The sequence below is a fragment of the Theropithecus gelada genome, chromosome 13, assembly GCF_003255815.1.
Source record: "Theropithecus gelada isolate Dixy chromosome 13, Tgel_1.0, whole genome shotgun sequence".
In the NCBI taxonomy this organism is placed as follows: domain Eukaryota; kingdom Metazoa; phylum Chordata; class Mammalia; order Primates; family Cercopithecidae; genus Theropithecus; species Theropithecus gelada.
The window spans coordinates 82,547,193-82,574,095 of record NC_037681.1 but is presented as its reverse complement, the minus strand read 5'-3'; the positions used below and the strand labels follow the sequence as shown (position 1 = coordinate 82,574,095).

Sequence of the window (26,903 nt, the reverse complement as noted above, 5' to 3'; positions counted from 1 at the left end):
TGAAACCCCACTTCTACTAAAAACACAAACATTAGCCAGGTGTGGTGGGGGGCACCTGTAATCCCTGCTACTTGGGAGGCTGAAGCAGGAGAATCACCTGAACCTGGGAGGCAGAGGTTGCTGTGAGCCGAGATCAAGATGGTGCCACTGCACTCCAACCTGGGCGACAGAGTGAGACTGTCTAAAAAAAAAAGAAGAAAAGAAAAAAGAGCACCTTTCACATGTGAGTTTTATCTTCTGCTTCTGCTTTCAGGAAGAAAAAGGTAAGTCAGAGTGCCCTTTATGCATCTGCTGTTTTTTAGGTGCTTTTAACTCAAAATAATCAATAAGAGCCAGAGTAGCTTATTTGGAGTGGTGCGTTCTCAACTACTTCAGGAGTCCCTGAAGAGTTGTAAGCACAGGAGTAATAACAAGATCAGATTTGGGGTTTTGTTTTTTTCTGAGATAGGGTCTCACTCTGCCACCCAGTGCGGTGGTATGAGCCTATCTCACTGCAACCTCGAACTTCTAGGCTCAAAAGGATCCTCCTGCCTCAGCCTGTCGAGTAGCTAGGACTACAGGTGCACATCACTGTGCCCAGATTTTTTTTTTTTTTTTTTTTTTTTGAGACAAGACCTCACTGTGTTGCCCAGGCTGATCTCAAATTCCTGGGCTCAAGCTATTCTCCTGCCTCAGCCTCCCAAAGTGCTGGGATTACAGGCAGGAACCACCCCAACCAGCCAGATTTGAGTTCTTAAAAGATCCTTCTGTGGTGGTAGTGTGGCAAAGGAACTGGAAGAGGCCCCACTTCCCAACACTGTTGCATTGGATATTAAGTTTCCAATACATGAATTTTGGAGTGGACAAAGATATTCAATCCATAGCAGTTTCTTTTGATGATGTCATGTTTACCTGAGTCTTTGTTATCCATGTAACTTTGCACTGGTGTTTATGTATTTAAAGGAACAAACACGCCAGGCGCGGTGGCTCACGCCTGTAATCCCAGCACTTTGGGAGGTTGAGGTGGGCAGATCACAAGGTCAGGAGATCAAGACCATCCTGGCTAACAGGGTGAAACCCCGTCTCTACTAAAAATACAAAAAAATTAGCCAGGTGTGGTGGTGGGCACCTGTAGTCCCAGCTACTCTGGAGGCTGAGGCAGGAGAATGGTGTGAACCCGGGAGGCAGAGCTTGCAGTGAGCCGAGATCGCGCCACTGCACTCCAGCCTGGGCGACAAGCGAGACTCCGTCTCAAAAAAAAAAAAAAAGGAACAAACACCTCTTCCAGTCTTTATAGACTAGTTTTACAAGGGAAAGGCCTTCTCCTATTGGGTCCCTGAATTGATGGGATTGCACTCAAATGGAGTTGGAGCTGGGTCCACAGTGGGGTCCACAGTTGGCAAGCTTGTTACCAGGGGCTCTAATGGGTGTGGATCCCGTCTGGTCCATGGGTGGGCTGGACTGCCCCCAGGACCTTGGTCAGTAGGGCTGGTGTTGGGATGGTGGTCTGCAGACAATGGGCCTATTACCAGATGCATAGACTGGCGTGGCTTCCTCCAGTTTCCTGGTAAGCTTCCTGCTAGGTCACTGGGTGGGCCCTTGGGCAGGCAGTACTGGCCCTAACAGTAGTTAAGAGGGGCTGGAACCAAGTCACTAGGCTGCTTCAGGGTCCACAGGCAAGAGTGAAATCTGCAGGCCTGCTTCCTGGGGCATGGATAGTCATGTCACCCGCGGGTCTCTTCATGGGCAGGATTGCTCTCAGACCACAGTGAGGAGGGCTGGAGCTGAGACTTACAGTTGTTTCAGGGTCTGCTATGAAACTGATGTTGGTGGGCCTGTCACCTGAGACACAAGTAGTTATGATTCCTCCAGGTCCCTAAGTAGATGGTCTAGTAGCAGGACCAAGGCCAAAGAGGGTTGTAGCCAAGTCCACAGGGAGGTAGCACCATTTCCAAGACTGGAGCTGCAACCTCGATCAATGAGTCTGCTATCTGGGTGCAGTTCTGCTGTCTCAAAACAGCCTTCCTGGATCTTGGGCTCCACAAGGGTTTCACAGTCTCCTATCTAGTTCCCAAAGTTCCCAACAGAGGTACTTTTATCTGCAGACAGGTGAAAAGCTAAAAACTATTGTTGCTGTGGCGAGATACAAGTGAGGTAGCTCCTAGTCTCCCATTTTGCTGATGTCACTCTCCTGGCTGTCTTAAATCTCTCACTTTCTTAAATCTCTCTTATTCCACAGGTTACCCTTTCATCTTCATTACTGTTATTGTTAATTTTCTTACAATTTATTTATAGGTTATTTGTCCTAAAGAGTTTTTCACGTTCTACATCTTATTGATTGCATCCTCATGGTACTATTTTAAAAATATATTCTTCTAGACCAGGTGTAGATTACACCTGTAATCCCAACACTTTGGGAGGCAGGTGGATCACCTGAGGTCAGGAGTTTGAGACCAGCCTGGCCAACGTGGTGAAACCCTGCCTCTACTAAAAATGCAAAATTAGCTGGGCGTGGTGGTACACGCCTGTAATCCCAGTTACTTGGGAGGCTGAGGCAGAGAACTGCTTGAACCTGGGAGGTGGAGGTTGCAATGAGTCAAGATCACGCCATTGCACTCCCGCGTGGGCTATAGAGTGAGACTCCATCTCAAAAAAAAAATTTTTTTTAATTAAAAAAAAAATATATATATATATATAGCATCATTCTATTTTTTTTTAAGTTTAGCTTGCAATAGTAACATGAAGCAGAGGCCTAGTTTCATTAAGTATATTTTGATTTTCTTAGTTTTCCTTGAAAGGTTTCTAGTTCACATTTACATCACATTTCACATTCATGAATACAAGAAATCCTTGTATTTTTTGTAAACCCATTCATTGGTAGTTGGATCTAGGAACTTGATTAAGATTTAATTTTTTCTTTTCCAGGCTTAATTCACTTTATTTTTCCTGTATAAAAACCCTATGTTGTAGCCACAGCTGGAGCCTGGGTCCGCTGCACGGAGACTCTGGTGTGGGTCTTGACAAGGTGGTCAGTGAATTCCTAATAGGGAGAGTTGGTGAATACAGTCTCCTTCCAGAGGTCAGGGGTCAGGTAGCTGTAGGTCTTAGAGACGGCATCAAAGGTGGCCTTGGCGAAGTTGCCCAGGGTGGCAGTGCAGCCCCGGGCTGAGGTGTAGCAGTCATCGATACGAGCCATCATGAGCAGCTTCTTGGGCACAGGCTCTGAGACGATGCCAGTGCCCCTGGGTGCAGGAATGAGGTGCACCAGCACAGAGCCGCAGCAGCCTGTCACCTTGCAAGGGACGGTGTGGGCCTTGCCGATCTTGTTCCCCCAGTAGCCTCTGCACACGGGGACAATGGAGAGTTTGACCAGGATGATGGCCCCACGGATGGCGGTGGCCACCTCCTTGGAGCACTTAACACCCAGGCCGACGTGGCCATTGTAGTTCCCGATAGCAACTAACGCCTTGAACCTGGTACGCTGGCCAGCACAGGTCTGCTTCTGCACCGGCATAATCTTCAAAACTTCGTCTTTGAGAGAGGCCCCCAAGAAAAAGTCAATGATCTCAGATTCCTTAATGGGCAGGGAGAACAGGTAGATCTCCTCCAGGGCCTTGATCTTCATGTCCTTGACCAAGCGGCCCAGGTTGGTGACGGGCATCCACTCCTTATCAGTGGCTATATTATGCAGGAGACACTAGTGCTAATTTTTGTATTTTTAGTAGAGGCAGGGTTTCACCATCTTGGCCAGACTGGTCTCGAACTCCTGTGATCCACCCACCTTGGCCTCCCAAAGTGCTGGGATTACAGGCCTGAGCCACCGTACCTGGCCATGTTTATGTTTTAATATTTGTTGAAATCCCATTTTAATGGAGAAATAATGTACATTAACACTCTGATGAAAGCCGAGGTTTAACATTTATTTATTGCCTAATCCCAGGAACAAAAACAATTTCAATTTCACAAAAAAAAGAAAAATCTTTATAACTTGAAACATTTCAGATACTTAAAGTATGTCTCAAAACTTTAAGACTGTCCCAAGAAGCCAATAATGGCATCTTCTAAATTCTGCTCTGTTCTTTATGGCTGACAGGTCGACTCCTTACACTGACAGAGTTTAGTAAGCCCCTAGAGATCATCTAGTTCAACCCTCCTATTTTATAGATGAAGAAAATGAGACCCAAAGGATTTAAGTGGTCTTCCTTAGGTCACATAGCTAATAAGGAGCAGAGCTATTAATGCTCAAATCCAGTATTTTACACCACAAAATTAATGCATCATCACCCACTTGTTTCCAATATATTACATCAGTTGTCTAAACAAATAACCATAGAATCTATGTGCTACTTGGGAGTATTCTGGTCCTCTGAAGAGAAGTCGGCTTCAGAGGTTTATGGATCTTCATTCCCTAGGGCTAATATCCCTTTTTTTAAATTATTATTTTTTGAGACAGTCCTGCTCTGTCGCCCAGGCTGGAGTGCAGTGGCCCGATCTCGGCTCACTGCAACCTCCACTTCCTGGCTTCAAGGGATTCTCCTGCCTCAGCCTCCCGAGTAGCTGGGATTACACCCCCGGTTAATGTTTTGATTTTTAGTAGAGATGGAGTTTCGCCACGTTGGCCAGGCTGGTATTAAACTCCTGACCTATAGTGATCCACCCACCTCCACCTCCCAAAGTGCTGGGATTACAGGCGTGAGCTACCAAGCCAGGCCCCTAGTGCTAATATGCTAAATGTGTGTTAAAAAAACAACACGGAGAGGCAAGGTGGTTCACGCCTGCAATCCCAGCACTTTGGGAGGCCGAGGTGGGCCTATCATCTGAGTTCAGGAGTTCGAGACTAGCCTGACCAACATGGAGAAACCCCATTCCCTACTAAAAAATACAAAATTAGCCGGGCGTGGCGTCGCATGCCCATAATCCCAGCTACTCGGGAGGCTGAGGCAGGAGAATCGCTTAAACCCGGGAGGTGGAGGTTGCGGTGAGCCGAGATGGCACCACTGCACTCCAGCCTGAGCAATAAGGGCTAAAACTCCTGCAAGTTTAAGGGAAGGGAATGTACCCTCGCTGGCTCTCCCCCTTTTTTTTTTTTTTTGGAGACAGAGTTTCACTCTTGTTGCCTAGGCTGGAGTGCAGTGGCATAATCTTGGCTCACCACAACCTCCACCTCCGAGGTTGAAGCGATTCTTCTACCTCAGCCTCCCGAGTAACTGGGATTACAGGCACGCACCACCATGCCTGGCTAATTTTGCATTTGTATCCACCCGCCTTGGCCTCCCAAAGTGCTGGGATTACAGGCATGAACCACCAAGCCTGGCCAGCTCGGGCTAAAACTCCGTCTCAAACAACAAACAAAACAACAACACCTCATGATTACAAGATTAAGTACCTTTGAACATTTGTTTCTGAACCTACCACACGCATCTGTCACTTTGCAGGCGCTTAATAATTGTGAGCGAACATTCAACGAAACTCATCTCATAACTTCCTTACTGAAATATAGTGGTCATAGGAGACCAGCAGTTTAGCTCATGGCTTCTGGTCCTTGCTTTGTATTGGAATACTGCTTCTATCTACTGACTGGTTTACCTTGGGCTTCAGTTCCTTCTTTGGGCTCCAGTTCCCTAACCTTTTAAGTAAAGGATTATCGTGAGGACTAAATGAGATAAAACTTGTAAAGGTTCAGCACTGTGCTTAGCAGATAACGGAATTAAATGATCTTTATTATAGTGTTTACACTCCCTAAGAGTCAGTGGCTATATTATGCAGGAGACACTAGTGTAGAACAAGCGGGTGGTGATAACTAGACAGACCTGATTTGGCAGTCCGTCAAACCTCTACCACCCAGTACCAACCAATACGAGATAACCAACCTCGACACTTAAAGCAAAGAAAAACCTCCACTCATTCCAAATCTCCCTTTTCTGACTCCCTTTCAAAATAAGCAAAACTGCATAAAAAGAAGGTCTATGTGGCCGGGCAAAAACAGACTCAGCCACATCCCTTAGGGAGTTATTCCGGTGCCCACCGCACTGCGCAGATAGGTCCAGCCGGAGTTAAAGGAGGAGACCTCCCACTGGGTGCGGTGGCTCACACCTGTAATCCCAGTACTTTGGAAGGCTGAGAAGGGTGGACCGCTTTGAGCCCAGGAGGTCGAGACCAGCCTGGGCAACATAGCGAAACCCAGTCTCTACAGCAAATACAAAAATTCGCTGGGCATGGTGGCGGGCACCTGTCGTCCCGGCTACTTGGGAGGCTGTGGCGGGAGGATCGCTTGAGCCCCAGAGCTCGAAGTTGCAGTGAGCCGAGATCGCCCCACTGCACTCCAGCCTGCGCGACAGACCGAGACTCTGTCCAAAAAAAAAAAAGGCCAGGCTTCTCGGCTCACGCCTGTAATCCCAGCACTTTGGAAGGCCAAGGCGGGCGGATCACCTGAGGTCAGGAGTTCGAGACCGGCCTGGCCAACATGGTGAAACCCCGTCCCCCAAAAAATTTTGTATTTTGTAAAAACACAAAAATTAGCTGGGCGTGGTGGCGGGCGCCTGTAATCCCAGCTACTCGGGAGGCTGAGGGAGGAGAATCGCTTGAACCTGGGAGGCGGAGGCTGCAGTGAGCTGAGATTTTGCGCCACTGCCCTCTATCCAGCCTGGGTAACAGAGTGAGACTCTTTATCAAAAAAAAAAAAAAAAAAAAAAAAAAAAAGGAGGGAACCTCACAGTCGTGAGAGGTGGAGTGAGGAAATGCGGATGTCCTCAGCACTCGCCTTTTAAATCGCGCGTTGTCATTGCCGCCTCGCGTAAAGGCCCCCCGGCGTTCTTCACCTACAGCGCCCCATGCGTACAACCTCGCCGGTCCGGAGCTCCCCGCACACATCGACGTCAACCGGCGCGCAGCGGACAGCCTTCTACGTCACGTCAGCGCCGCGCCGCAAGGAAGGCCCCCTTCTCTGCCTCCGCCTCCTCCCGACGCCGGCGCCGCTTTCTGGAAGGTTCGTGAAGGCGGTGAGGGCTTACCGTTATTACTCTGCGGCCGGCCAGAATCCGGGTCCATCCGTCCTTTCCGAGCCCACCCAGACCCAGCCGACTTTGCCATGCCCGAGAATGTGGCACCCCGGAGCGGGGCGCCTGCCGGGGCTGCCGGCGGCCGCGGAAAAGGCGCCTATCAGGACCGCGACAAGCCAGCCCAGATCCGCTTCAGCAACATTTCCGCCGCCAAAGGTATCACTCTCAGGGCCTGACCCGCGGGGCCGCGGGGCTGAGCTCTGCGCTCTCACCGTGGGCTTGAGCTGGTTTGGCTCTTTTCACGTTCTTTCGGGTGTTCCCCTCTTGTCCTCCCTGTGGAAGCAGCCCAGTGAAGGGATCCCTACTCCTGTTTTTCTGTCGATGATTGCCAACCCGGAGTATGGAGGCCTTTGAACTTGCCCCATTTTGCGTCTTAGTCTCCCATAGTTTTTCATCCTGCACTGTGCATCATTCATATTGGAGTCGAAAGCAGTTCAAAATGCCGAGGATTGCGTGCAGTCTTCCCGAGGGGTCTGACGCTTAAGGGCTGTCGCTTATCTGCTTATTGGAACTGGTAGAATGCACAATATGTTTCAGCTTTCTTATTCTTATTTAAAGAGGTATTAAATAAACTTGACACAGCTGTTGAGACGAATTGGGTGAACTCCGCGTCTAAATTGGGGCGAGGCTTATTGTACTGGGATGGATGTAGGAACCGACTTACGTGTCTTGTTTGAAATAGTTGCGGAAAGTTACGTTGATGTCGTCTCTGCATGTGCACAGCCAAATCAAGAAACAATTATTTGGTTTTTTTGTAGAAGAGTGTGGAAATCAGACCAGAGTTTCATTCTCTGCTTCCGTTACTTCATGTCTTAGTGACCTGTAACCTCTGTGCCAAAGATTTCTTACCTATAAAATTGAGGAGGAAATGTTTGCTTTTTAGAGTTAAGATTAAGAGAAATCGAGTTGAGATAGAAAGCTCTGGAAGGAAAAGTCAGGACAGAGGTTTAGAGATCTTGCCCGAGTGTATATTGAGTATAGTATTTCTTTTGGGTTGAAGAATACTATGTTTGCGGAAGAGGTGAGATTAGAAAGCTAGGTTGGGGCCAGATGTTAAAGGCCTGGTGTCCTGGAAAGTATTTGACTTAATCTCCCCCAGCTATCGGATCATTTCTTTTTAACCAACGTGTAGGCTTGCTGTGAGGATTCAGTGAGAAAGCATGTAAAGACGCATGTACACCTTAAAAGTATTTGCAGTCATCAGCCCAAGTAACTGGGAATGTGATGGTGATTAGATAGGTAACCCTGAATGTAAGAAAAAGTAATCATTTCTAACTTGGGCCTAATGAGTTGGAAAGGTCAGAATGGCTAAATTTAGGATTCATTTGGAAGTTCAGGAGATAATGTACCTGGAAGCGAAGGTTTGTAGGTTAATTGGGGACCATAGTTGAAGCTTACATTTGTTAGATTAGGAACAGAATGTTGAAAGATAAATTTTGGTCCAGGCAGGGTGGCTCACATCTGTAATCCCAGCACTTTGGGAGGCTGAGGCGGGCGGATCACATGAGGTCAGGAGTTCAAGACCAACCTCACCAACATGGAGAAACCCTGTCTCTACTAAAAATACAAAATTAGCCGAGTGTGGTGGCATACGCAGCCAGGGCGACGAGTGAAACTCTGTCTCAAAAAAGAAAAAGAGATTTGGGGGCCAAGAGAGTTTATAATATGGTTGATATTCAACAAACAAGATAAGTGGGAAATTTAGTAACCTTTGAAACAAAAGTGAACAGAGAACCGAAACAACAGAGGAGGGTGTGCATGTGGGAAGGAAAGGCCACCTAAATTATCTGTGAAGATGACCCGTTATATCTTGAACTCCCGGCCTCAAGTGATGGCCCACCTTGGCCTCACAAAGTGCTGGGATTTCAGGTGTGAGCCACCGTGCCTGGCCCCAGGGATGTTTTATAACATACTGATGACCAAAAGCCACCGTGCCCGGCCCCAGGGATGTTTTTTAACATACTGATGACCAAAAGCTACGATTTGAGAGTTTTGGTTTTTGTTTGGTTTGTTGGATTGGTTTGTTGAGATGGAGTCTTGCTCTGTCCCCCAGGCTGGAGTGCAGTGGCGTGATCTCCGCTCACTGCAACCTCCGCCTCCTGGGTTCAAGCCATGCTCCTGCCTCAGCCTCCTGAGTAGCTGGGACTACAGATGTGCGCCGCCACACCCAGCTCATTTTTGTATTGTTAGTAGAGGCTGGGTTTCGCCATGTTGTCCAGGCTGGTCTTGAGCTCCTGACCACCTCAGCCTCCCGAAGCGCTGGGATTACAGGTGTGAGCCATCGCGCCCGGCCTTGTTGGATTTTTTTAAGAGTATCTTGCTCTATAGCATTTCCATTGTGGTTTGCCCTTTTGGCAGTGTTAGTGTTAATTTTTGCTGTAGGCCACCTATATACCATGTTCACATTAGTGAACAAATGTCTTTACTCTCAGAGATTACACACTAGACAGAGTAAACAAATAAGTGAATTATATATAAATTGAGCATTCCTAATTTGAAGTACTCTAAAATTCAAAACGCTTCTGGTCCTAATCATTTTGGAAAAAGGATACGTATGTTAGATCTAGACAGTTCTGTTGCTGCTTGCCCTGTTTTAAGGAATGGAGGAAATAGCAATTCTCAGAGCTCCTAACTAGATTGTACCATTTTGACATCTGAAGGAAGATGAGATGAATCCTCAAAATGTATTCTGCCATAAGCTGATTACAAATATTAGGCCAGGCGCGGTAGCTCACACCTGTAATCCCAGCATTTTGGGAGGCCGAGGCAGGCAGATGGAGGTCAAAAGATCGAGACCATCCTGGCCAACGTAGTGAAACCCTGTCTCTACTAAAAATACAAAAAAATAGCTGGGCATGGTGGCAGCTACTCGAGAGGCTGAGGCAGGAGAATCACTTGAACTCAGGAGGTGGAGGTTGCAGTGAGCTGAGATCGCACCACTGCACTCTAGCCTTGTGACAGACAGAGTGAGACCCTGTCTCAAAATAATAATACTGTGTACGTTGACTAACAAAAAAGTGAAGCATCATACATTTAAATTAATTATTTTAATTACTCTGTTTCCAATAGATTATTTTTAGACAATGAATTTTCTTCTGTGGACACCGTGATTTGTTATGCACCATATCCTAATAAGAACACAATGATCATTTGCGAGGAAAAACCTCTCTTTAAGGAGTCTTGATTTCCCGTACCTCCAGCTATTCTGGGAGGCTGAGGTGGGAGGGTTGCTTGAGCCAAGGAGTTTGAGGCCACCCTGGGCAATATAGTAAGACCCTGTCTCTTAAAAAAAAAAAGTTCTAATTTCTTTTGTTTTCTTTTTTTTTTTTCCATCTGCAGCGGTTGCTGATGCTATTAGAACAAGCCTTGGACCAAAAGGAATGGATAAAATGGTAAAGAGTTGAGTCATTGAGTACTAATTGAGCACTGCTGTTCACACTGCAAGACCTTGATGGAGGGTTAGATGTGCTGTTTAAAAAGTAAAAGATGGGGCTGGGTGTGGTGGCTCACACCTGTAATCCCAGTACTTAGGGAGGCTGAGGGGCGAATCACCTGAGGTCAGGAGTTCGAGACCATCCTGACCAACATGGAGAAACCCTGTCTCTACTAAAAATACAAAATTAGCCAGGCATGGTGGCTCATGCCCGTAATCCCAGCTCCTTGGGAGGCTGAGGCAGGAGAATTGCTTGAACCTGGGAGGCAGAGGTTGTGGTGAGCCGAGATTGTGCCATTGCACTGTAGCCTGGGCAATAAGAGCAAAACTCCGTCTCAATAAATAAATAAATAAATAAAAATAGTAGAAAGTGAGTGAGGCAGAGTGTATCATACCTGTAATCCTAGCACTTTGGGAGGCCGAAGTGGGTGAATCACAAGGTCAAGAGTTTGAGACTAGCCTGGCCAATATGGTGAAACCCGGTCTCTACTAAAAATACAAAAATTAGCCAGGCATGGTGGTGAGCACCTGTAGTCCCAGTTACTCAGGAGGTGGGAGGCTGAGGCAGGAGAATCACTTGAACCCAGGAGGCAGAGGTTGCAGTGAGCCGAGATTGCACAGCTGCACTCCAGCCTGGGTGACTGAGCAAGACTCCATCTCAAACCAAAACCAAAAAAATAGTAAAAAGTGTAGGGTACCTGGAGTTTAGAGGAAGGAGAGATTACTTTGGAGTCAACAGGACTAAACTATAATTCATACTTTGTTTAATGCTTTTTAAACGATGAGAATGCACACCCAAACATAGGTATCTATTATGTAGTTAAGTGGAAAGTATTATAAATCCAAGTGTTGGGACTTCAGTTTAGTATTCCTTATGGATGTAACTTTGTATTCTAATGTGGGTCTCTGGGAGGTAAAACAATAATGGAGGATCATCTGGATGATACTACAGATTATTCTCCTCTCTGGATGTTTGAAAATCTGTCCTTCCCAAAAATGCTGTTGTCCTTTTTGTAGTACAAAAAAGGAAAAAAGTTACTGTGTTGACTGTAAGAATTGTGTTCACCGCATTGCATGGTACTCCTTTAGGGCATCCATGGTGGAAATCATGCTTCTGATTAATAAGAAATTATTAAAGATAGCAAGTGCTTCTTTATAATATTTTTCCTTTTTTTCTTTTTTGTGTGTCTGCGTTTCTTCACTTTTAGATTACCCTGCAACAAAGGCACTTTTTTCTTTTGTAAAGTTGGACTGTTGTGCATATTCTTTTTTTTTTTTTTTTTTTGAGACGAAGTTTCGCCCTTGTTGTCCAGGCAATCGCATGATCTCAGCTCACCGCGACCCCCGCCTCCCAGGTTCGAGCGATTCTCCTGCCTCAGCCTCCCTAGTAGCTAGGATTATAGGCATGTGCCACCACGCCCGGCTAATTCTGTATTTTCAGTAGAGATGGGGTTTCTCCATGGGTCAGACTGGTCTTGAACTCTCCACTTCAGGTGATCAGCTTGCCTCGGCCTCCCAAAGTGCTGGGATTACAGGCATGAGCCACCGTGCCCAGCCTGTTATTGCATATTCTTAAATTATTATGCTAATGTAAGGGAAGATAATTTAAAATTCAGTACTTTGCAAACAGAAATTAACTTCTCTATTTTGAAATATAAAAGTTTAATGAAACTGTTAAGGTGTCACACTGAAATACAACTTTAAAATTTTTTTCTAGATTCAAGATGGAAAAGGTGATGTAACCATTACAAATGATGGTGCTACCATTCTGAAACAAATGCAAGTGTTACACCCAGCAGCCAGAATGGTAAGTATAATTTTAGGTGAGTCTTTTTTTTTTTTTTTTTTGAGACAGAGTCTTGCTCTGTCACCCAGGCTGGAATGCCATGGTGCAGTCTCAACCCACTGCAGCCTCCACCTCCTGAATTCAAGCAATTCTCCTGCCTTAGCCTGCTGAGTAGCTGGGATTACAGGTACGCACCACCACGCCTGGCTAGTTTTTATATTTTCAGTAGAGACGGGTTTCGCCATGTTGGTCAGGCTGGTCTCAAACTCCTGACCTTATGATCCACCTGCCTCGGCCTCCCAAAGTGCTGGGATTATAGGCATGAGCCACCGCGCCTGGCTAGGTGAGTCTTCTTTTTTAAGTGTATTTGATATTTGGTAAACAGTTAAATTTATTTGTTTGATCACGTATTTAAGCACAATTAACACTTTTTGTGCTAAACAGGCATATTTTTAGGATACATTTTGTGCCTAACATTGTGCTTTTTGATGTGAGGTGATGATAAAACACAAATCAAGCCAGGCATGGTGGTGCATACCTTTAGTCCCAGCCACTCCTTAGGCTGACATGGGAGGATTGTTTGAGCTCAGGAGTTTGTGGCTGCAGTGAGCTATAATCACACCACCACACTCCATTCTGGGTGACAGAGTGAAACCCCAGGAAAAAGAAAAAAAAACAGCTGGGCACAGTGGCTCACACCTGTAATCCCGGCACTTTGGGAAGCCAAGGTGGGAGGATTGCTTGAGCTCAGGAGTTTGAGACCAGCTTGGCCAACATGGTGAGACCTTGTCTCTACTGAAAACACAAAAAATAATAGCTGGGTGTGGTGGTGCGCACCTGTGGTCTCAGCTACTCGGGAGGCTGAGGTGGGAGAATCACTTGAGTCCAGGGGCAGAGGTGGTAGTGAGCTTGATTGGGCCACTGCACTCCAGCCTGGGTGACAAAGTGAGACCCTGTCTCAAAACAAAACAAAACACAAGTCACCTTATACTTGTCCATGGAAATGAGTATTTTTCCTCTCAAATGATTATTGTGTTCTTATTAGAATATGGTGCATAACAGTTCACATGTCCACAGAAGAAAATGCATTGTCTAAAAATCTGCTGGAAACAGTAATTATTTTACTACTTTTTTTTTTTTTTTTTTTTTTTTGAGACAGAGTCTCGCTCTGTCGCCCAGGCTGGAGTGCAGTGGCCGGATCTCAGCTCACCGCAAGCTCTGCCTCCCGGGTTTACGCCATTCTCCTGCCTCAGCCTCCTGAGCAGCTGGGACTACAGGCGCCCGCCGCCTTGCCTGGCTAGTTTTTTTTTTTGTATTTTTTAGTAGAGACGGGGTTTCACCGGGTTAGCCAGGATGGTCTCCATCTCCTGACCTCGTGATCCGCCCGTCTCGGCCTCCCAAAGTGCTGGGATTACAGGTTTGAGCCACCGCGCCCAGCCCTATTTTACTTCTTTTACCTTATACTTGTCCATGGAAACTTGGCATACACTTGAGGAATGAGGAGATTAAAAACATAAACCTGTTGTCAAGTCATATGAGCAAAAACAAATGCATTAGAAATAAATTTCTCTCAGGCCGGGCGTAGTGGCTCATGCCTGGGATCCCAGCACTTTGGGAGGCTGAGGCAGGTGGATCACCTGAGGTCAGGAGTTCGACACCAACCTGGCCAACATCATGAAACCCCATCTCTACTAAAAATAAAAAAATTAGCTGGGCATGCTGGTGCATGCCTTTAATTTCAGCTACTTGGGAGGCAGAGACAGGAGAATTGCTTGAACTCGGGAGGTAGAGGTTACAGTGAGCTGAGATCGCGCCACTTGACTCCAGCTTGGGTGACGGTAAAATTCCATCTCAAAAAAAAAAAAAAAAACTTCTATCAAAAAAATCCCTTTGAGTTATGTAAAGATGGCTTTTAAAAAACTTTTTTTTTTTTACAAAGATACTGATCGAATTTATGTATAATCGAAACAACCTGGAATAGGCAAAATATCCAATGATAGGAAAATGTTTAAACAAATAGTATACCACAGCATGTTAATCGTACAGCCATTAAAAATTGTTCATGAAGATTTTTATAATGAGGAAAAACACTAATGAAACATTACATGAAAAACAAAAGATAAAATTATATACTGTGAGCTTACTTAAAAAATAGAAAATGATTGGAAATAAACCAACATACTACATACAAATACTAATGGTCTTTGCTTCAAAAATATTCATTTGACACATTTTAATTTCTTCTTTCTGTATTTTCCAAATTTTGTATAATTACCACATACTATTTTACAACAAAAAAATTTTGTTATCCAGAAGTGACAAGTCTATATATAATATTGCTATTAAAATGTTGAAAAAAAATGATAGTTTATTATAGGAAAATAAGCATCTTATTTGGAACATAAAGCATTGTTAAATAAAACAAAACTTCACTGCTACGTGAAGTTTTGCTGTTTTCTTGGATGGTCCTGAGGCTTCATACGTTGTGCCATCTACCAATTAAGAAAAGATGGCTTTTTAATGAATCAGATTATACTTATAAGGGGTCTATTCAAATAAACTTGGCAAAAGAGTTGATACTCTGAGGCTGGGAATGGTGATTCATGCTTGTAATCTCAGCACTTTGGGAGACTGAAGCAGGAGGATTGTTTGAGCCCAGGAGTTCGAGAGCATTCTAGGCAACATAATGGGACCCCACCTCTGTAAAAAACAAAACAAAAAACAAAACTGTTTTTTAGAAAAGTAGCCACATGTGTTAGCATGCACCTATAGCCCCAGCTACTTGGGAGACTGAAACAGGAGGATCTCTTGAGCCCAGGAGGTGGAGGCTGTAGTGGGCCATGATCACACTGCTGTACTCCAGTCTGGGTGACAGAGTGAGACCCTGTCTCAAAAAAAAAAAAAAAAAAAGATACTCTAGTCTCATCTGGAATGCCCCATTTCTTAGCTTCCAAGTCTATAGAGTACCTATGATACATTTTTGCTTTCTGATTAGAACCTTTGAGTAGCAGGGCAGGGGGAGATGACAACCCACAATCTGAACTGGAGATCATCTATTAGTCTTTAATTTTAAATGAAACCCAAGGTAGACAACAAATCAGAAATCAGGAATCATGTTGAATCCTCAAATTCTGTTTGTGACACTGGTGTGATTACTTGAATTAGGTGTTACTGGGTTCTCTCATTTCTCATTGAGCAACTTGGCATTTTCTGTTCACTTAGCTGGTGGAGCTGTCTAAGGCTCAAGATATAGAAGCAGGGGATGGCACCACATCAGTAGTCATCATTGCTGGCTCCCTCTTAGATTCGTGTACCAAGCTTCTTCAGAAAGGTGGGTAGGATGTACTTTATTACTGAATAAAGAAAAGTTTAAAAGAACAAACTTTAGGAAAAGCCAAGTTATTCATAAGTAATACGGGATTTAAGATTTAATTTGGGATACCTAATCTTTTTACCAATAATTTTTTAAAGTTTTAGATTTTGCTATATTTATAATAGAAATTAGAAGAAATTTTCCTTTGGCTGCTGATATTTGCTGGGCTCCTTTTTGAATGGAACTCAATTGTTGTTCAAAAATGAGTGGTAGAGGCCGGACATGGTGGCTCACGCCTGTAATCCCAGCACTTTAGGAGACCGAGGTGGGTGGATCCCCTGAGGTCAGGAGTTCAAGACCAGCCTGACCAACATAGTGAAACCCTGTCTCTACTAAATACAAAAAATTAGCCAGGCATGGTGGCACATGCCTGTAATCCCAGCTAAGGCAAGAGAATCGCTTGAACCCAGGAGGCGGAGGTTGCAGTGAGCCAGGATCATGCCATCGCACTCCAGCCTGGGCAACAAGAGTGAACTCCGTCTCAAAAAAAAAAAAAAATGAGTGGTAGAAATATTACTAATCTTAGACTCTTGTACAAGTAAGATTTGGGAGAGAAAGTCAGGGTTGTCCTTGCTTTAGTAAATGGTATTTAATTATAGTAGTGACTCTCCAATCACTTACTCTACTCATTATGTAGATTTGTGATATTTTTAAAAGTATCGGCCAGGTGTGGTGACCTTGTAATCCCCGGCACTTTGGGAGGTTGAGGCTGGCAGATCAATTGAGCCCAAAGAGTTGAGACCAGACTGGGCAACGTGGCAAAACCCTGTCTCCACTGAAAAAAAAAAAAAAAGCCAGGTGTGGTGGCATGTGTCAGTAGTCCCAGCTACTCAGGAGGCTAAGGTGGGAGGATCACTTGAGCCTGGGAGGTTGAGGCTATAGTGAGCTAAGATCAGGCCGCTGCACTCCAGCCTGGGTGACCGAGTGAGACCCTGTCCCCCCCCAAAAAAAAAGGTATAAAATTTGGCTTTAGTCTTAAGTATTAATAAGTATGTAATCTATTTTAAATTGGATGGAAGTAAATTATTAGTCATTGTTAGCAGGTTACTGAAGCTACTATTAAGAATAGTTAAATTTGTGCTTGCTTTGACATTAATGAATAGAAAATTTTTAAGTCATGTCAAATGTGTAGTTTACCTGTTATAATTAAATAACTAGACTTTCACAAATGACAGGGATTCATCCAACCATCATTTCTGAGTCATTCCAGAAGGCCCTGGAAAAGGGCATTGAAATCTTGACTGACATGTCTCGACCTGTGGAACTGAGTGACAGAGAAACTTTGTTAAATAGTGCAACCACTTCACTGAACTCAAAGGTGAGGCAAGCACTAACAGATAGTTGTCAAATTAATGTGTGTTACTCTGTGATTCTTGTTGCTATACAGTACATAAATAGTAAGTTTCAGGAGTGACTAGGTAACTGTTATAATCTGTGTAATTGAATTGATTTAAGATTAAGAGAGGAAACGAGCCATAAGGCTAACAAAGGAGTTGGAATATTTAATATATACTATATCCATATCCACTTCTCTATTTAATGCATTGTAACAGTGTTTTGGTAAAGCTAGATATTTTAATTTGCCTGTAAGAAACCTTTTCCTCTGCCAAATCAGAAAGACTGCCATAGGTCTCTGGCAGTATAGCTAATTTTTATTGAATACTTTATATGGTGGGCATTGTGATAAGTTTTTTACATTTATTATCCTCTTCAAGGCCCTCAGTCATATCCCCATTTTATAGATGAAGAGAGTAGATCTAGAGAAGTAACTTATCCAAGGACCGCTAACAGAAAGAGCTGAGATTTGAACCCAGGACAGGCTACTTATCGTGGTCCATCCCTTAACTAATACATATGCTGCTTTTCTTATTTACCAAGCTTAAAGCAGTGTTGTACTTTTAAATTTCTGTAGAATTCATGTCACTTGTTTTCTGTAATGTCCTGTGTTTGTCCCGTCCATCCCCTAATCCTTTTTCCTTTTAAAAATCAGTATTAAGTCCATACATTGATTTTGTTTGAATGTTAGATGGTGTTAGGGACACTAAGTGATACTGTTGGATGTCCCCAGAACTGATATAGATAGTATAGCTAAATGGTTACAAGCACTAGTCATTGAGTCTAGACTGCTTGTGTTTGTTCAATGCTGACTTCACCACTTAACTACGCTGTTAGTTTGGCCAAAATGACTTGACCTCTTGGCTCCAGTTTCTCCATCTGAAGATTGAATGAGTTAATATGTAAAGTTCTGAGACCACTGCCTGGCATGTGTTAAGTGATTGATAAATGTTAGCAATTTTTATCAACCCCTCATCAGGAATGTACATACATAACATTGATGCCTCATCACACATTGATTTTAGATAGGAAATATTCACGTAAAATTAAATTTATGCTTTTTGGATTTCCTGTAAAACTTTGATATTCTACAGTCCTGGCTATTATATTAATAAAAGAAAAAAGCAAGCATACATGTTTTTATTTTGTGCCCCTGGTGACAACCTGAATGGAAAAGACAGTTTATGGACTGTCTTCTTGTGGGTGTTTCCCTCTTCGCACGCACACCCTACTGCAAAAATTATTAGAGCCCTTCTTAAGTATATTTGTCATTGAAAAGTTAGGACTTTTTCTACTGTGAAAGTAACTTTTTTTTTTTTTTTAAATCTAGGTTGTTTCTCAGTATTCAAGTCTGCTTTCTCCAATGAGTGTAAATGCAGTGATGAAAGTGATTGACCCAGCCACAGCCACCAGTGTAGATCTTAGAGATATTAAAATAGTTAAGAAGCTTGGGTAAGCATCTCTAATTGCAACTTGAAAAAAAAATTTGAAAATGAGCATAAGATTGCCAAAAATAAGTAAGTTACAAACACCTAGATGAAGGTCACAAAGCTCTCTTTTCTCTTTTTGGTTTTGTTTTCATGAGAACTTGTATTAGTAAGTGGATCTCAAGATTTTGTTTATATTACTTTATGATAATAAGACAGCAGTGGATCAAAGAGATCCAGTAATGGGGCAATAGTAAATGTGAGGCTGAATCACAGTTTATTGGACTGATGACTTTTAATCTGTTGACAATCTATTAAATGTACAGATGTCCACTCCCTCTTAACTTCCCCTCTTTGTTTTTTTCTTAGTGGGACAATTGATGACTGTGAGTTGGTGGAAGGGCTGGTTCTCACCCAAAAAGTATCAAATTCTGGCATAACCAGAGTTGAAAAGGCCAAGATTGGGCTTATTCAGTTTTGCTTATCTGCTCCCAAAACAGATGTAAGTAGAATCCAAATGAAATTGGTTCTGTGTTTAACTTTTTAATAACTTAGGCATTTCTTTATTAAAAATAGAAAATACTTCTAGTGATTTAAAGCATAGATCTCAAAAGAATTACTAGAATTGAGACAAAAATAGAAATTGTTGGTGCAACAAGTGACAAGTCTACATCCTCAATTTGGATATTGAAATTGAGAACTAGCCAATTGCAGCGATGCCTGTTGTCCCAGCTCCTCGGGAAATTTAAGCAGAAAAATTGCTTGAACCTAGGAGTTTGAGGCTGCAGTGTGCTATTCCATCACCTGTGAATAGTCCCTGCACTCCACTCCAGCCGGGGCAACATAGTGGGACCCCATCTTTTCATCGTTGTTAATTTGCAAATTCACAGATTAGAGAGGGACTCCATCTTTTAGAAACAACTAGGATACCCATTTTATATTTTTTGGTTATAAAAAATGTACCTGCAAAAAAGTAAGATGCCATTGTATTTAGTTGAAAGTAAGAATGAAATTTGGGGTATGTATCTTATCCAGACTCTTTTCTATGCATGTCTGTATAATTTATTGCTTGGTATAGTTTTGGTTGAATTTATACAGTACATAGTATTTTCACTTAAAATTCTACTTTTAAAGTTAAAATATCTTACAATGCAAATTATGATGTTTTTTTTAAACAGATGGATAATCAAATAGTGGTTTCTGACTATGCCCAGATGGACCGAGTGCTGCGAGAAGAGAGAGCCTATATTTTAAATTTAGTGAAGCAAATTAAAAAAACAGGATGTAATGTCCTTCTCATACAGAAGTCTATTCTAAGGTGTGGGACTATTTATTTTGTTCATCCCTTAATAATAATTTTGAATCTCCACTAGCAGTTTATTTTTTCTGATAAAATATTTGATTTAATCACTTACTCTAAATTCATATTTTTTAAGGGACAACTCTTAGGTGAAACGAAATAGAGAATTTTTATTTTAAAAGCACAGAGATAAAGTGTTAGGCCTCAATATTGTACCATCATTTGCTCAGACCAAGGGAAACAAATGGTGTAAGTTCAGTTAAGATGTCTAGGAAAAGCACTTTAAAGAAATATATGACTTGTAAATTTAAAACAATAAAGGTATAATTTTGTTTTTTTTGTGTTTTTTTTGTTTGAGACGGAGTCTGGCCTGGGCCCAGGCTGGAGTGCAGTGGCGCGGTGTCGGCTCACTGCAAGCTCCGCCTCCCGAGTTCATGCCATTCTCCTGCCTCAGCCTCCAGGTGGGAGTACAGGTGCCCACCACCACGCCCGGCTAGTTTTTTGTATTTTTTTAGTAGAGACAGGGTTTCACCATGTTAGCCAGGGTGATGTTGATCTCCTGACCTCGTGATCTGCCCACCTCGGCCTCCCAAAGTGCTGGGATTACAGGCGTGAGCCACCATGCCCAGCCTCTAATAGCAATTTTTATAGAAACATTTGAATTGGGTAAACCACCAGAAATCTGCATTTTAACTGGAGTTTTGCTCTTGTTGCCCAGGCTGGAATGCAATGGTGCAGTCTTGGCTCACTGCAACCTCTGCCTCCTGGGTTCAAGCAAGTCTCCTGCCTCAGCCTCCCGAGTAGTTGGGATTACAGGCATGCACCACCACACCCGACTAATTTTGTATTTTTAGTAGAGACAGGGTTTCTCTGTTAGTCAGGCTGGTCTCAAACTCCCAACTTCAGGTGATCCACCAGCTTCGGCCTCCCAAAGTGCTGGGATTACAGGCATGAGCCACCACGCCCGGCTCTATCCTCCCTTTTAAATGTGGGATATATAATTTTTCCTAGACCAAGGTCCTAAACATCAAGCCTTGTTCTTTTAAAAACCAAGTTTGTTGCAGAATTAATTACCTGGTTAAAAGTGGAATTTATTTAAAGGTCTGTGCAATTGCTTGCCTTGTCATGGGCATGTGCCACCATGCCTGGCTAATTTTTGTCTTTTTAGTGGAGACGAGGTTTTACCATGTTGGTCAGGCTGGTCTTGAACTCCTGACCTCGTGATCCACCTGCGTTGGCTCCCCAAAGTGCTGGCATTACAGACGTGAGCCACTGTGCCTGGCCAGTATTTTTTCCTAATAGACACATTCCTATTTATTAATATGCCAGAATGTACTGTGGGTGTTCATTTTATATAGTCTTTGATTGAAGACTCAGAAGACTTGGTTCTAATCCCAATCATATAATAGCTACTGACCTTGAGTAAATTGCCCCCCACTATGCAAATTATACAGATGAGCAAATTGCCTATACAGTTTGCTCATCTGTATAATAGGGATAGTAGTAATATCTACCTTTCTAGTATCACAGAGTTGTTAGATTATTCACAGTTCATGGGGAAGTGTAAATTTGTGGAGTCTGATAAATACTTCTAAATTCATGAAGTATTAATAAGCTTTAATTTACCAAGATGTGCTCATTTTTTAAGAAAAATGAGGTCAGGAACTGTGGCTCACACCTGTAATCCCAGCACTTTGTGGGGCTGAGGTGGGAGGATCTCTTGAGCCCTGAGTTCGAGACCGGCCTGGGCAACATAGGGAGACCCTGTCTCTATTAAATAAATGGGCCAGGTGTGGTGGCTTATGCCTGTAATCCCAGCACTTTAGGAGGCCAAGGCACGTGAATCATCTGAAGTCAGGAGTTCGAGACCAGCCTGGCCAACATGGTAAAACCCCGTCTCTACTAAAAATACAAAAATTAGCCAGGTGTGGTGGCAGGAGCCTGTACACTTGGGAGACTGAGGCAGGAGAATCGCTTGAACCCAGGAGGTGGGGGTTGCAATGAGCTGAGATCGTGCCATTGCACGCCAGCCTGGGCAACAAGAGTGAAATTCCATCTCAAAAAAATATATATATAAATGGGAAAAAATAGTGACCTAGTTATTTTGTGTATGTTATTAGTGTCATTGGGGACAGAGTACATTTTAATACTGGAATTGTACTAAAATGTCCTTAGAACTGGAAATCTTAATTTTGACCTTATGAACTTAGTAAACTAAAGCATTTTTCTTCAGGAATAATGATTGGTCATTTAAGAAACAGTAATTAAAACCTTAAAGGCATTTGAAGAGCAAAATTTTTCTTTTAACCTAGCATTGACATAATCACTGATTTTGTATTTTAGAGATGCTCTTAGTGATCTTGCATTACACTTTTTGAACAAAATGAAGATTATGGTGATTAAGGATATTGAAAGAGAAGACATTGAATTTATTTGTAAGGTAAAACATCAACATCTGTATTTGTGGAAAATGTCTAATAATCAGATAAATGTTGCCTTAATTTGTGGATTTGACTTTTTTTTCCAGACAATTGGAACCAAGCCAGTTGCTCATATTGACCAATTTACTGCTGACATGCTGGGTTCTGCCGAGTTAGCTGAGGAGGTCAGTTTAAATGGTTCTGGCAAACTGCTCAAGGTAACAATATTACATTTAAATTTTTATTTGCTTAGTTTTCGGTGTGGGTTTTTTTTAACCCTTCAGATACTTAATTTGGAATTTGTTTACTGAAGATTACAGGTTGTGCCAGCCCTGGAAAAACAGTTACAATTGTTGTTCGTGGTTCTAACAAACTGGTGATTGAAGAAGCAGAGCGCTCCATTCATGATGCACTATGTGTTATTCGTTGTTTAGTGAAGAAGAGGTAATGTCAGTGTTACATTATTAAGTAACGTTTTGAACATTAAAACTACTGTATTCTGTTTTTTAAGATATAAATAGTAAATTATTAAAAATTTCTGTTGGATAAAATAAGCTGAAAATATATTTGTGAATTTCAGGGCTCTTATTGCAGGAGGTGGTGCTCCAGAAATAGAGTTGGCCCTACGATTAACTGAATATTCACGAACACTGAGTGGTATGGAATCCTACTGCGTTCGTGCTTTTGCAGATGCTATGGAGGTCATTCCATCTACACTAGCTGAAAATGCCGGCCTGAATCCCATTTCTACAGTAACAGAACTAAGAAACCGGCATGCCCAGGGAGAAAAAACTTCAGGCATTAATGTCCGAAAGGTAATCATTTACTCTCTAATGTAGAAAATGTTGATTAGTATAAAATATTAAAAGTTTTGTAGTCATCTGTTGAATGGAAAGCTCTATAATGAAAAGCATAATCTTGGATTTAAATATGAGGCCTGCTGCAGGTTAATTAATCTATGCCATTGAGTGAGAAGGAAGGTGGTGACATCTTAGGGGGAAGTATTACTTGTTCACTAAATCTGCCACTTACTAACTTTTAGCAAGTTACTTAGTCTGGTCCTCAGTTTCCTCAGGTGTAAAAACAGAGATGATTAATAGTTCCCTCATAGGCCTGTTGTGAGAATTAAATGCATTTCTAGTTAACAAGCTCTTAGATAAATGCTTGGCATATACTAAAGACTATAAGAAATCATTGCTGTAGTTAGCATGAGCTAGTGTAGTTATGTAAGGTAATCACATAGTAATAATACCGCTTTTTTTTATTGGTGTTTTGTTGAGACAAATAATAAACACATGATGGGAAAGAACTGACAATCCAACATTATATTTTCTGTATGGTACAGAACTCCAAAGGATGGAACTGTCTGTTTAGGGAAAGCTTTATGAAGATTCATTTTTGGTTGGTAGGGGATGAGGAAAAACAGATGGGTAAGCAGTGGTTTTACAGGTGAGAAGGACCAAGTAGTTCTTCACCTGTGTAGAGCTGGGATTATATATTAAAGATAATAGTGGGCTTTAAGGTTGGAAAGATCAGATAAAAGCTATTAATAGGCTGGACGTGGTGGCTCACGCCTGTAATCCCAGCTGTTTGGGAGGCCGAGGTGGGCACATTACCTGAGGGCAGGAGTTTGAGACCAGCCTGGCCAACATGGCGAAACCCCGTCTCTGCTAAAAATACAAAAAAAAAATTAGCCAAAGTGGCAGGCTCCTTTATTCCCAGCTACACGGGGAGGCTGAGTCAGGAGAATTGCTTGAACCAGGGAGGCGAAGGTTGCAGTGAGCCAACATCACACCATTGCACTCCAGCCTGCACGACAGGACGAGACTCCGTCTCAAAAAAAAAAAAAAAAAAGCTATTAATAGAATGAGGAGGCCCTTGATTATTGAGCCTGCCATTTTTTTTTTCCTTCCCGTAGTTGGGATCCACTAAAGTGTTTTTTGTTTGTTTTTTCTTTGGAGACTGAATCTTGGTCTGTTACCCAGGCTGGAGTGCAGTAGCACTGTCTCAGCTCACTGCAACCTTCTCCTAGGTTCAAGCAATTCTCCTGCCTCAGCCTCCCGCGTAGCTGGGACTACAGGCGTCCGCCACCACGCCGGGCTAATTTTTTTGTATTTTTTAGTAGAGACGGGGTTTCACTGTGTTGCCCAGGCTGGTTTTGAACTTCTGAGCCCAGGCAATTCGCCTGCCTCAGCCTTCCAAAGTGCTAGGATTATAGGCGTGAGCCACCGCGTGTGGCCTAAAGATTATGAGGCTAAGGACATGAATATTTTAAGAAGAGAAGACTGGAAGCAAGGATGCCTGTTAGAGGCCATCAGGAGTAGTCCTGGGATAAAGGGAAGTAGGATGGTTCAATGAAGAATTTAAGGTGGGAAATATGAGACACTAGACCGGTGTTGGTCTAATTAAGAATTAAAATTCAGAGATGATTTCAACATTAAACAGATAATGTTTTGTTTGTTTTGTTTTTTTGAGACAGAGTCTCACTGTCACCCAGGCTGGAGTGCAGTGGCGCGATCTTGGCTCACTGCACCCTCCGCCTCCTGGGTTCAAGCCATTTTCTTGCCTCAGCCTCCCGAGTAGTTGGGGCTGCAGGCGCTTGCCCCCACGCCTGGCTAATTTTTTGTATTTTTAGTAGAGACAGTGTTTCATTATGTTGGCCAGGATGGTCTCAAATCTCCTGACCTCGTGATCTGCCTGCCTTGGTTTCCCAAAGTGCTGGAATTATAGGCGTGAGCCACTGCGCCTAACCAAGATACTGTAATTTTTAACTATGATCATAATTTTTAACTGATCATTTTGCTAATTTTTCCAACATTTAAAAATAAGTGGCAGGGTGCAGCGGGTCACACCTGTAATCCCAGCACTTTGGGAGGCCAAGGCAGGCTGATCATGAGATCAGGAGATCGAGACCGTCCTGGCTAACATGGTGAAACACTATCTCTACTAAAAATACAGAAAATTAGCTGGGCGTGGTGGTGGGCACCTATAGTCCCAGCTAGGCCGAGGCAGAATGGCGTGAACCCGGGAGGTGGAGCTTCCAGTGAGCCGAGATTGCACTACTGCATTGCAGCCTGGGCAACAGAGCGAGACTCCAACTTAAAAAAAAAAAAAAAGTGATACTTAGAAGTTGTTTGTGAGTTAGGATTGGGTGACTATAGCATTAATTCAGTTTTTCCAAATTGTTAAAATTGTTAAAAATTTTAACAATTTTTCCAAATGTTATTTGTTGAAATAACATCCCGCAGTGTAGAGAGGGCTTAGTAGAGTATCATATTCTAATCTGCCTAGACAAAGGGAAAACTAGATTTAGGTCTTGAGGTACACTGGTAACCACGTGGCTGCTGATGTATATTATTAAAGACACTAAAAGCAACTTCTGCTGATTTGATTTGCAGGGTGGTATTTCCAACATTTTGGAGGAACTGGTTGTCCAGCCTCTGTTAGTGTCAGTCAGTGCTCTGACTCTTGCAACTGAAACTGTTCGGAGCATTCTGAAAATCGATGATGTGGTAAGTGTTTCCAGGTTGCACATTTTCTTAGGAGGTCAAAAGGGCATATATTTTTTAAAGGTTTTTTGTTGTTGTTTGGTTGGTTGGTTGGTTTTTTTGAGACAGAGTTTTGCTCTGTTGCCCAGGCTGGAGCACAGTGCCACAATCTTGGCTCACTACAACCTCCGCCTCCGGGATTCACGTGATTCTCCTGTCTCAGCCTCCCGAGTAGCTGGGATTACAGGTGTGAGCCACCACGCCTGGCCATTGTTTTTTTAAAGGTTTTACTTTTTTTTTTTTTTTTTTTTTTTGAGATGAAGTCTTGCTCTGTCGCCCAAGCTGGAGTGCAGTGGCACGATCTCGGCTCACTGCAACCTCCGCCTCCTGGGTTCAAGCAATTCTCCTGCCTCAGCCTCCCACCTCCCAAGTAGCTGGGATTATAGGCATGTGCCACCACACCTGGCTAATTTTTGTATTTTTAGTAGAGACGGGGTTTCACCATGTTGGTCAGGCTGGTCTTGAACTTCCGACCTTGTGATCCGCCTGCCTCGGCCTCCCAAAGTGCTGGGATTACAGGCATGAGCCACCGTGCCCGGCCAGGTTTTTACTTTTGATAAATGTTTGCTAGTCATCAAGGTGACAGCAGTTCTTAATACAGTTTTTCCTTTTATTAATTGCCTTAAACATTTTTCAGCCTTAAAATTCTGTCTGGTTTTGAAATCTAAGTTTTTCTCTTATCAGGTAAACACTCGATAATCTGGATAACTGACTAACACCATTATGGTCACCAGTATTGCTGCTGGCGTGGAAGAAGATCACCTTGGTGTTCCTTGTTTGGAAGATTATTTCCTCTGAATTTTTGGGCTTGGTCTTCCAGTTGGCATTTGCCTGAAGTTGTATTGAAACAATTTAATGAAAATATTAAATATTTGGTTTCAAAAGGCAGATTGATTTATCTTCTCCCAACATTCTGTTATTTCTGATACTTTTGAAAAACTAATAAAAGAAGCGTAAAAAGTAAGTTTACATGTTGAGGAAAAAGATGGCCCAGTATACTCAACACTGATAAATGCTCATTGGCATTAAAAACTACCAACATGTAAATATATATGCTGTCTTAAAAGTGAATGATATTAGTGGCACCTCTCTGAACCTCCTCTGGCTTGGGAGGCTGCCAAATTTAAAAAGAAATAATGTTACAGAAAGAAAATTGAAAAATGAAAGCCTGCTTTTATCCTATCCTAATCCCTTTTCCCAGTAATAATGACTGCTGTGTTGGATTCCTTCTGCAAATACAAGTG

The 26,903-nt window shown here is 42.9% G+C and overlaps 2 protein-coding genes and 1 pseudogene across 4 annotated transcripts in view; 1 reads left to right on the top strand and 2 right to left on the bottom strand.

Moving 5' to 3' along the window:
- Positions 1-6,850, bottom strand: part of COMMD1 (copper metabolism domain containing 1) — a 212,912-nt gene extending 206,062 nt beyond the window's left edge. The window contains exon 1 of the mRNA XM_025354346.1: positions 6,740-6,850. The gene's annotated coding sequence lies outside the window, so the exon portion shown is untranslated. The remainder of the gene's footprint in view (positions 1-6,739) is intronic.
- On the bottom strand, positions 2,902-3,653 carry LOC112604863 (annotated as a pseudogene). Its single transcript, XR_003115297.1, has one exon. The product of XR_003115297.1 is annotated as a 40S ribosomal protein S2 pseudogene (transcript).
- A 59-nt stretch (positions 6,851-6,909) lies between the features above and the next one.
- On the top strand, positions 6,910-26,619 carry CCT4 (chaperonin containing TCP1 subunit 4). Of its 2 annotated transcripts, XM_025354343.1 has the most exons (14): positions 6,910-7,193; positions 10,377-10,429; positions 12,188-12,277; positions 15,479-15,587; positions 16,805-16,947; positions 18,295-18,416; positions 18,761-18,893; positions 19,570-19,709; positions 22,035-22,131; positions 22,219-22,329; positions 22,425-22,555; positions 22,692-22,926; positions 25,510-25,623; positions 26,344-26,619. In XM_025354343.1, exons 1-14 carry the CDS (start codon positions 7,067-7,069, stop codon positions 26,356-26,358), a joined length of 1,620 nt encoding a protein of 539 aa, XP_025210128.1. In that variant the 5' UTR covers positions 6,910-7,066; the 3' UTR covers positions 26,359-26,619. The 2 variants fall into 2 exon arrangements, with proteins under 2 accessions (XP_025210128.1, XP_025210129.1); XM_025354344.1 differs by lacking the exon at positions 12,188-12,277 and having other exon boundaries at positions 26,344-26,607.
- Positions 26,620-26,903: the final 284 nt, after the last annotated feature.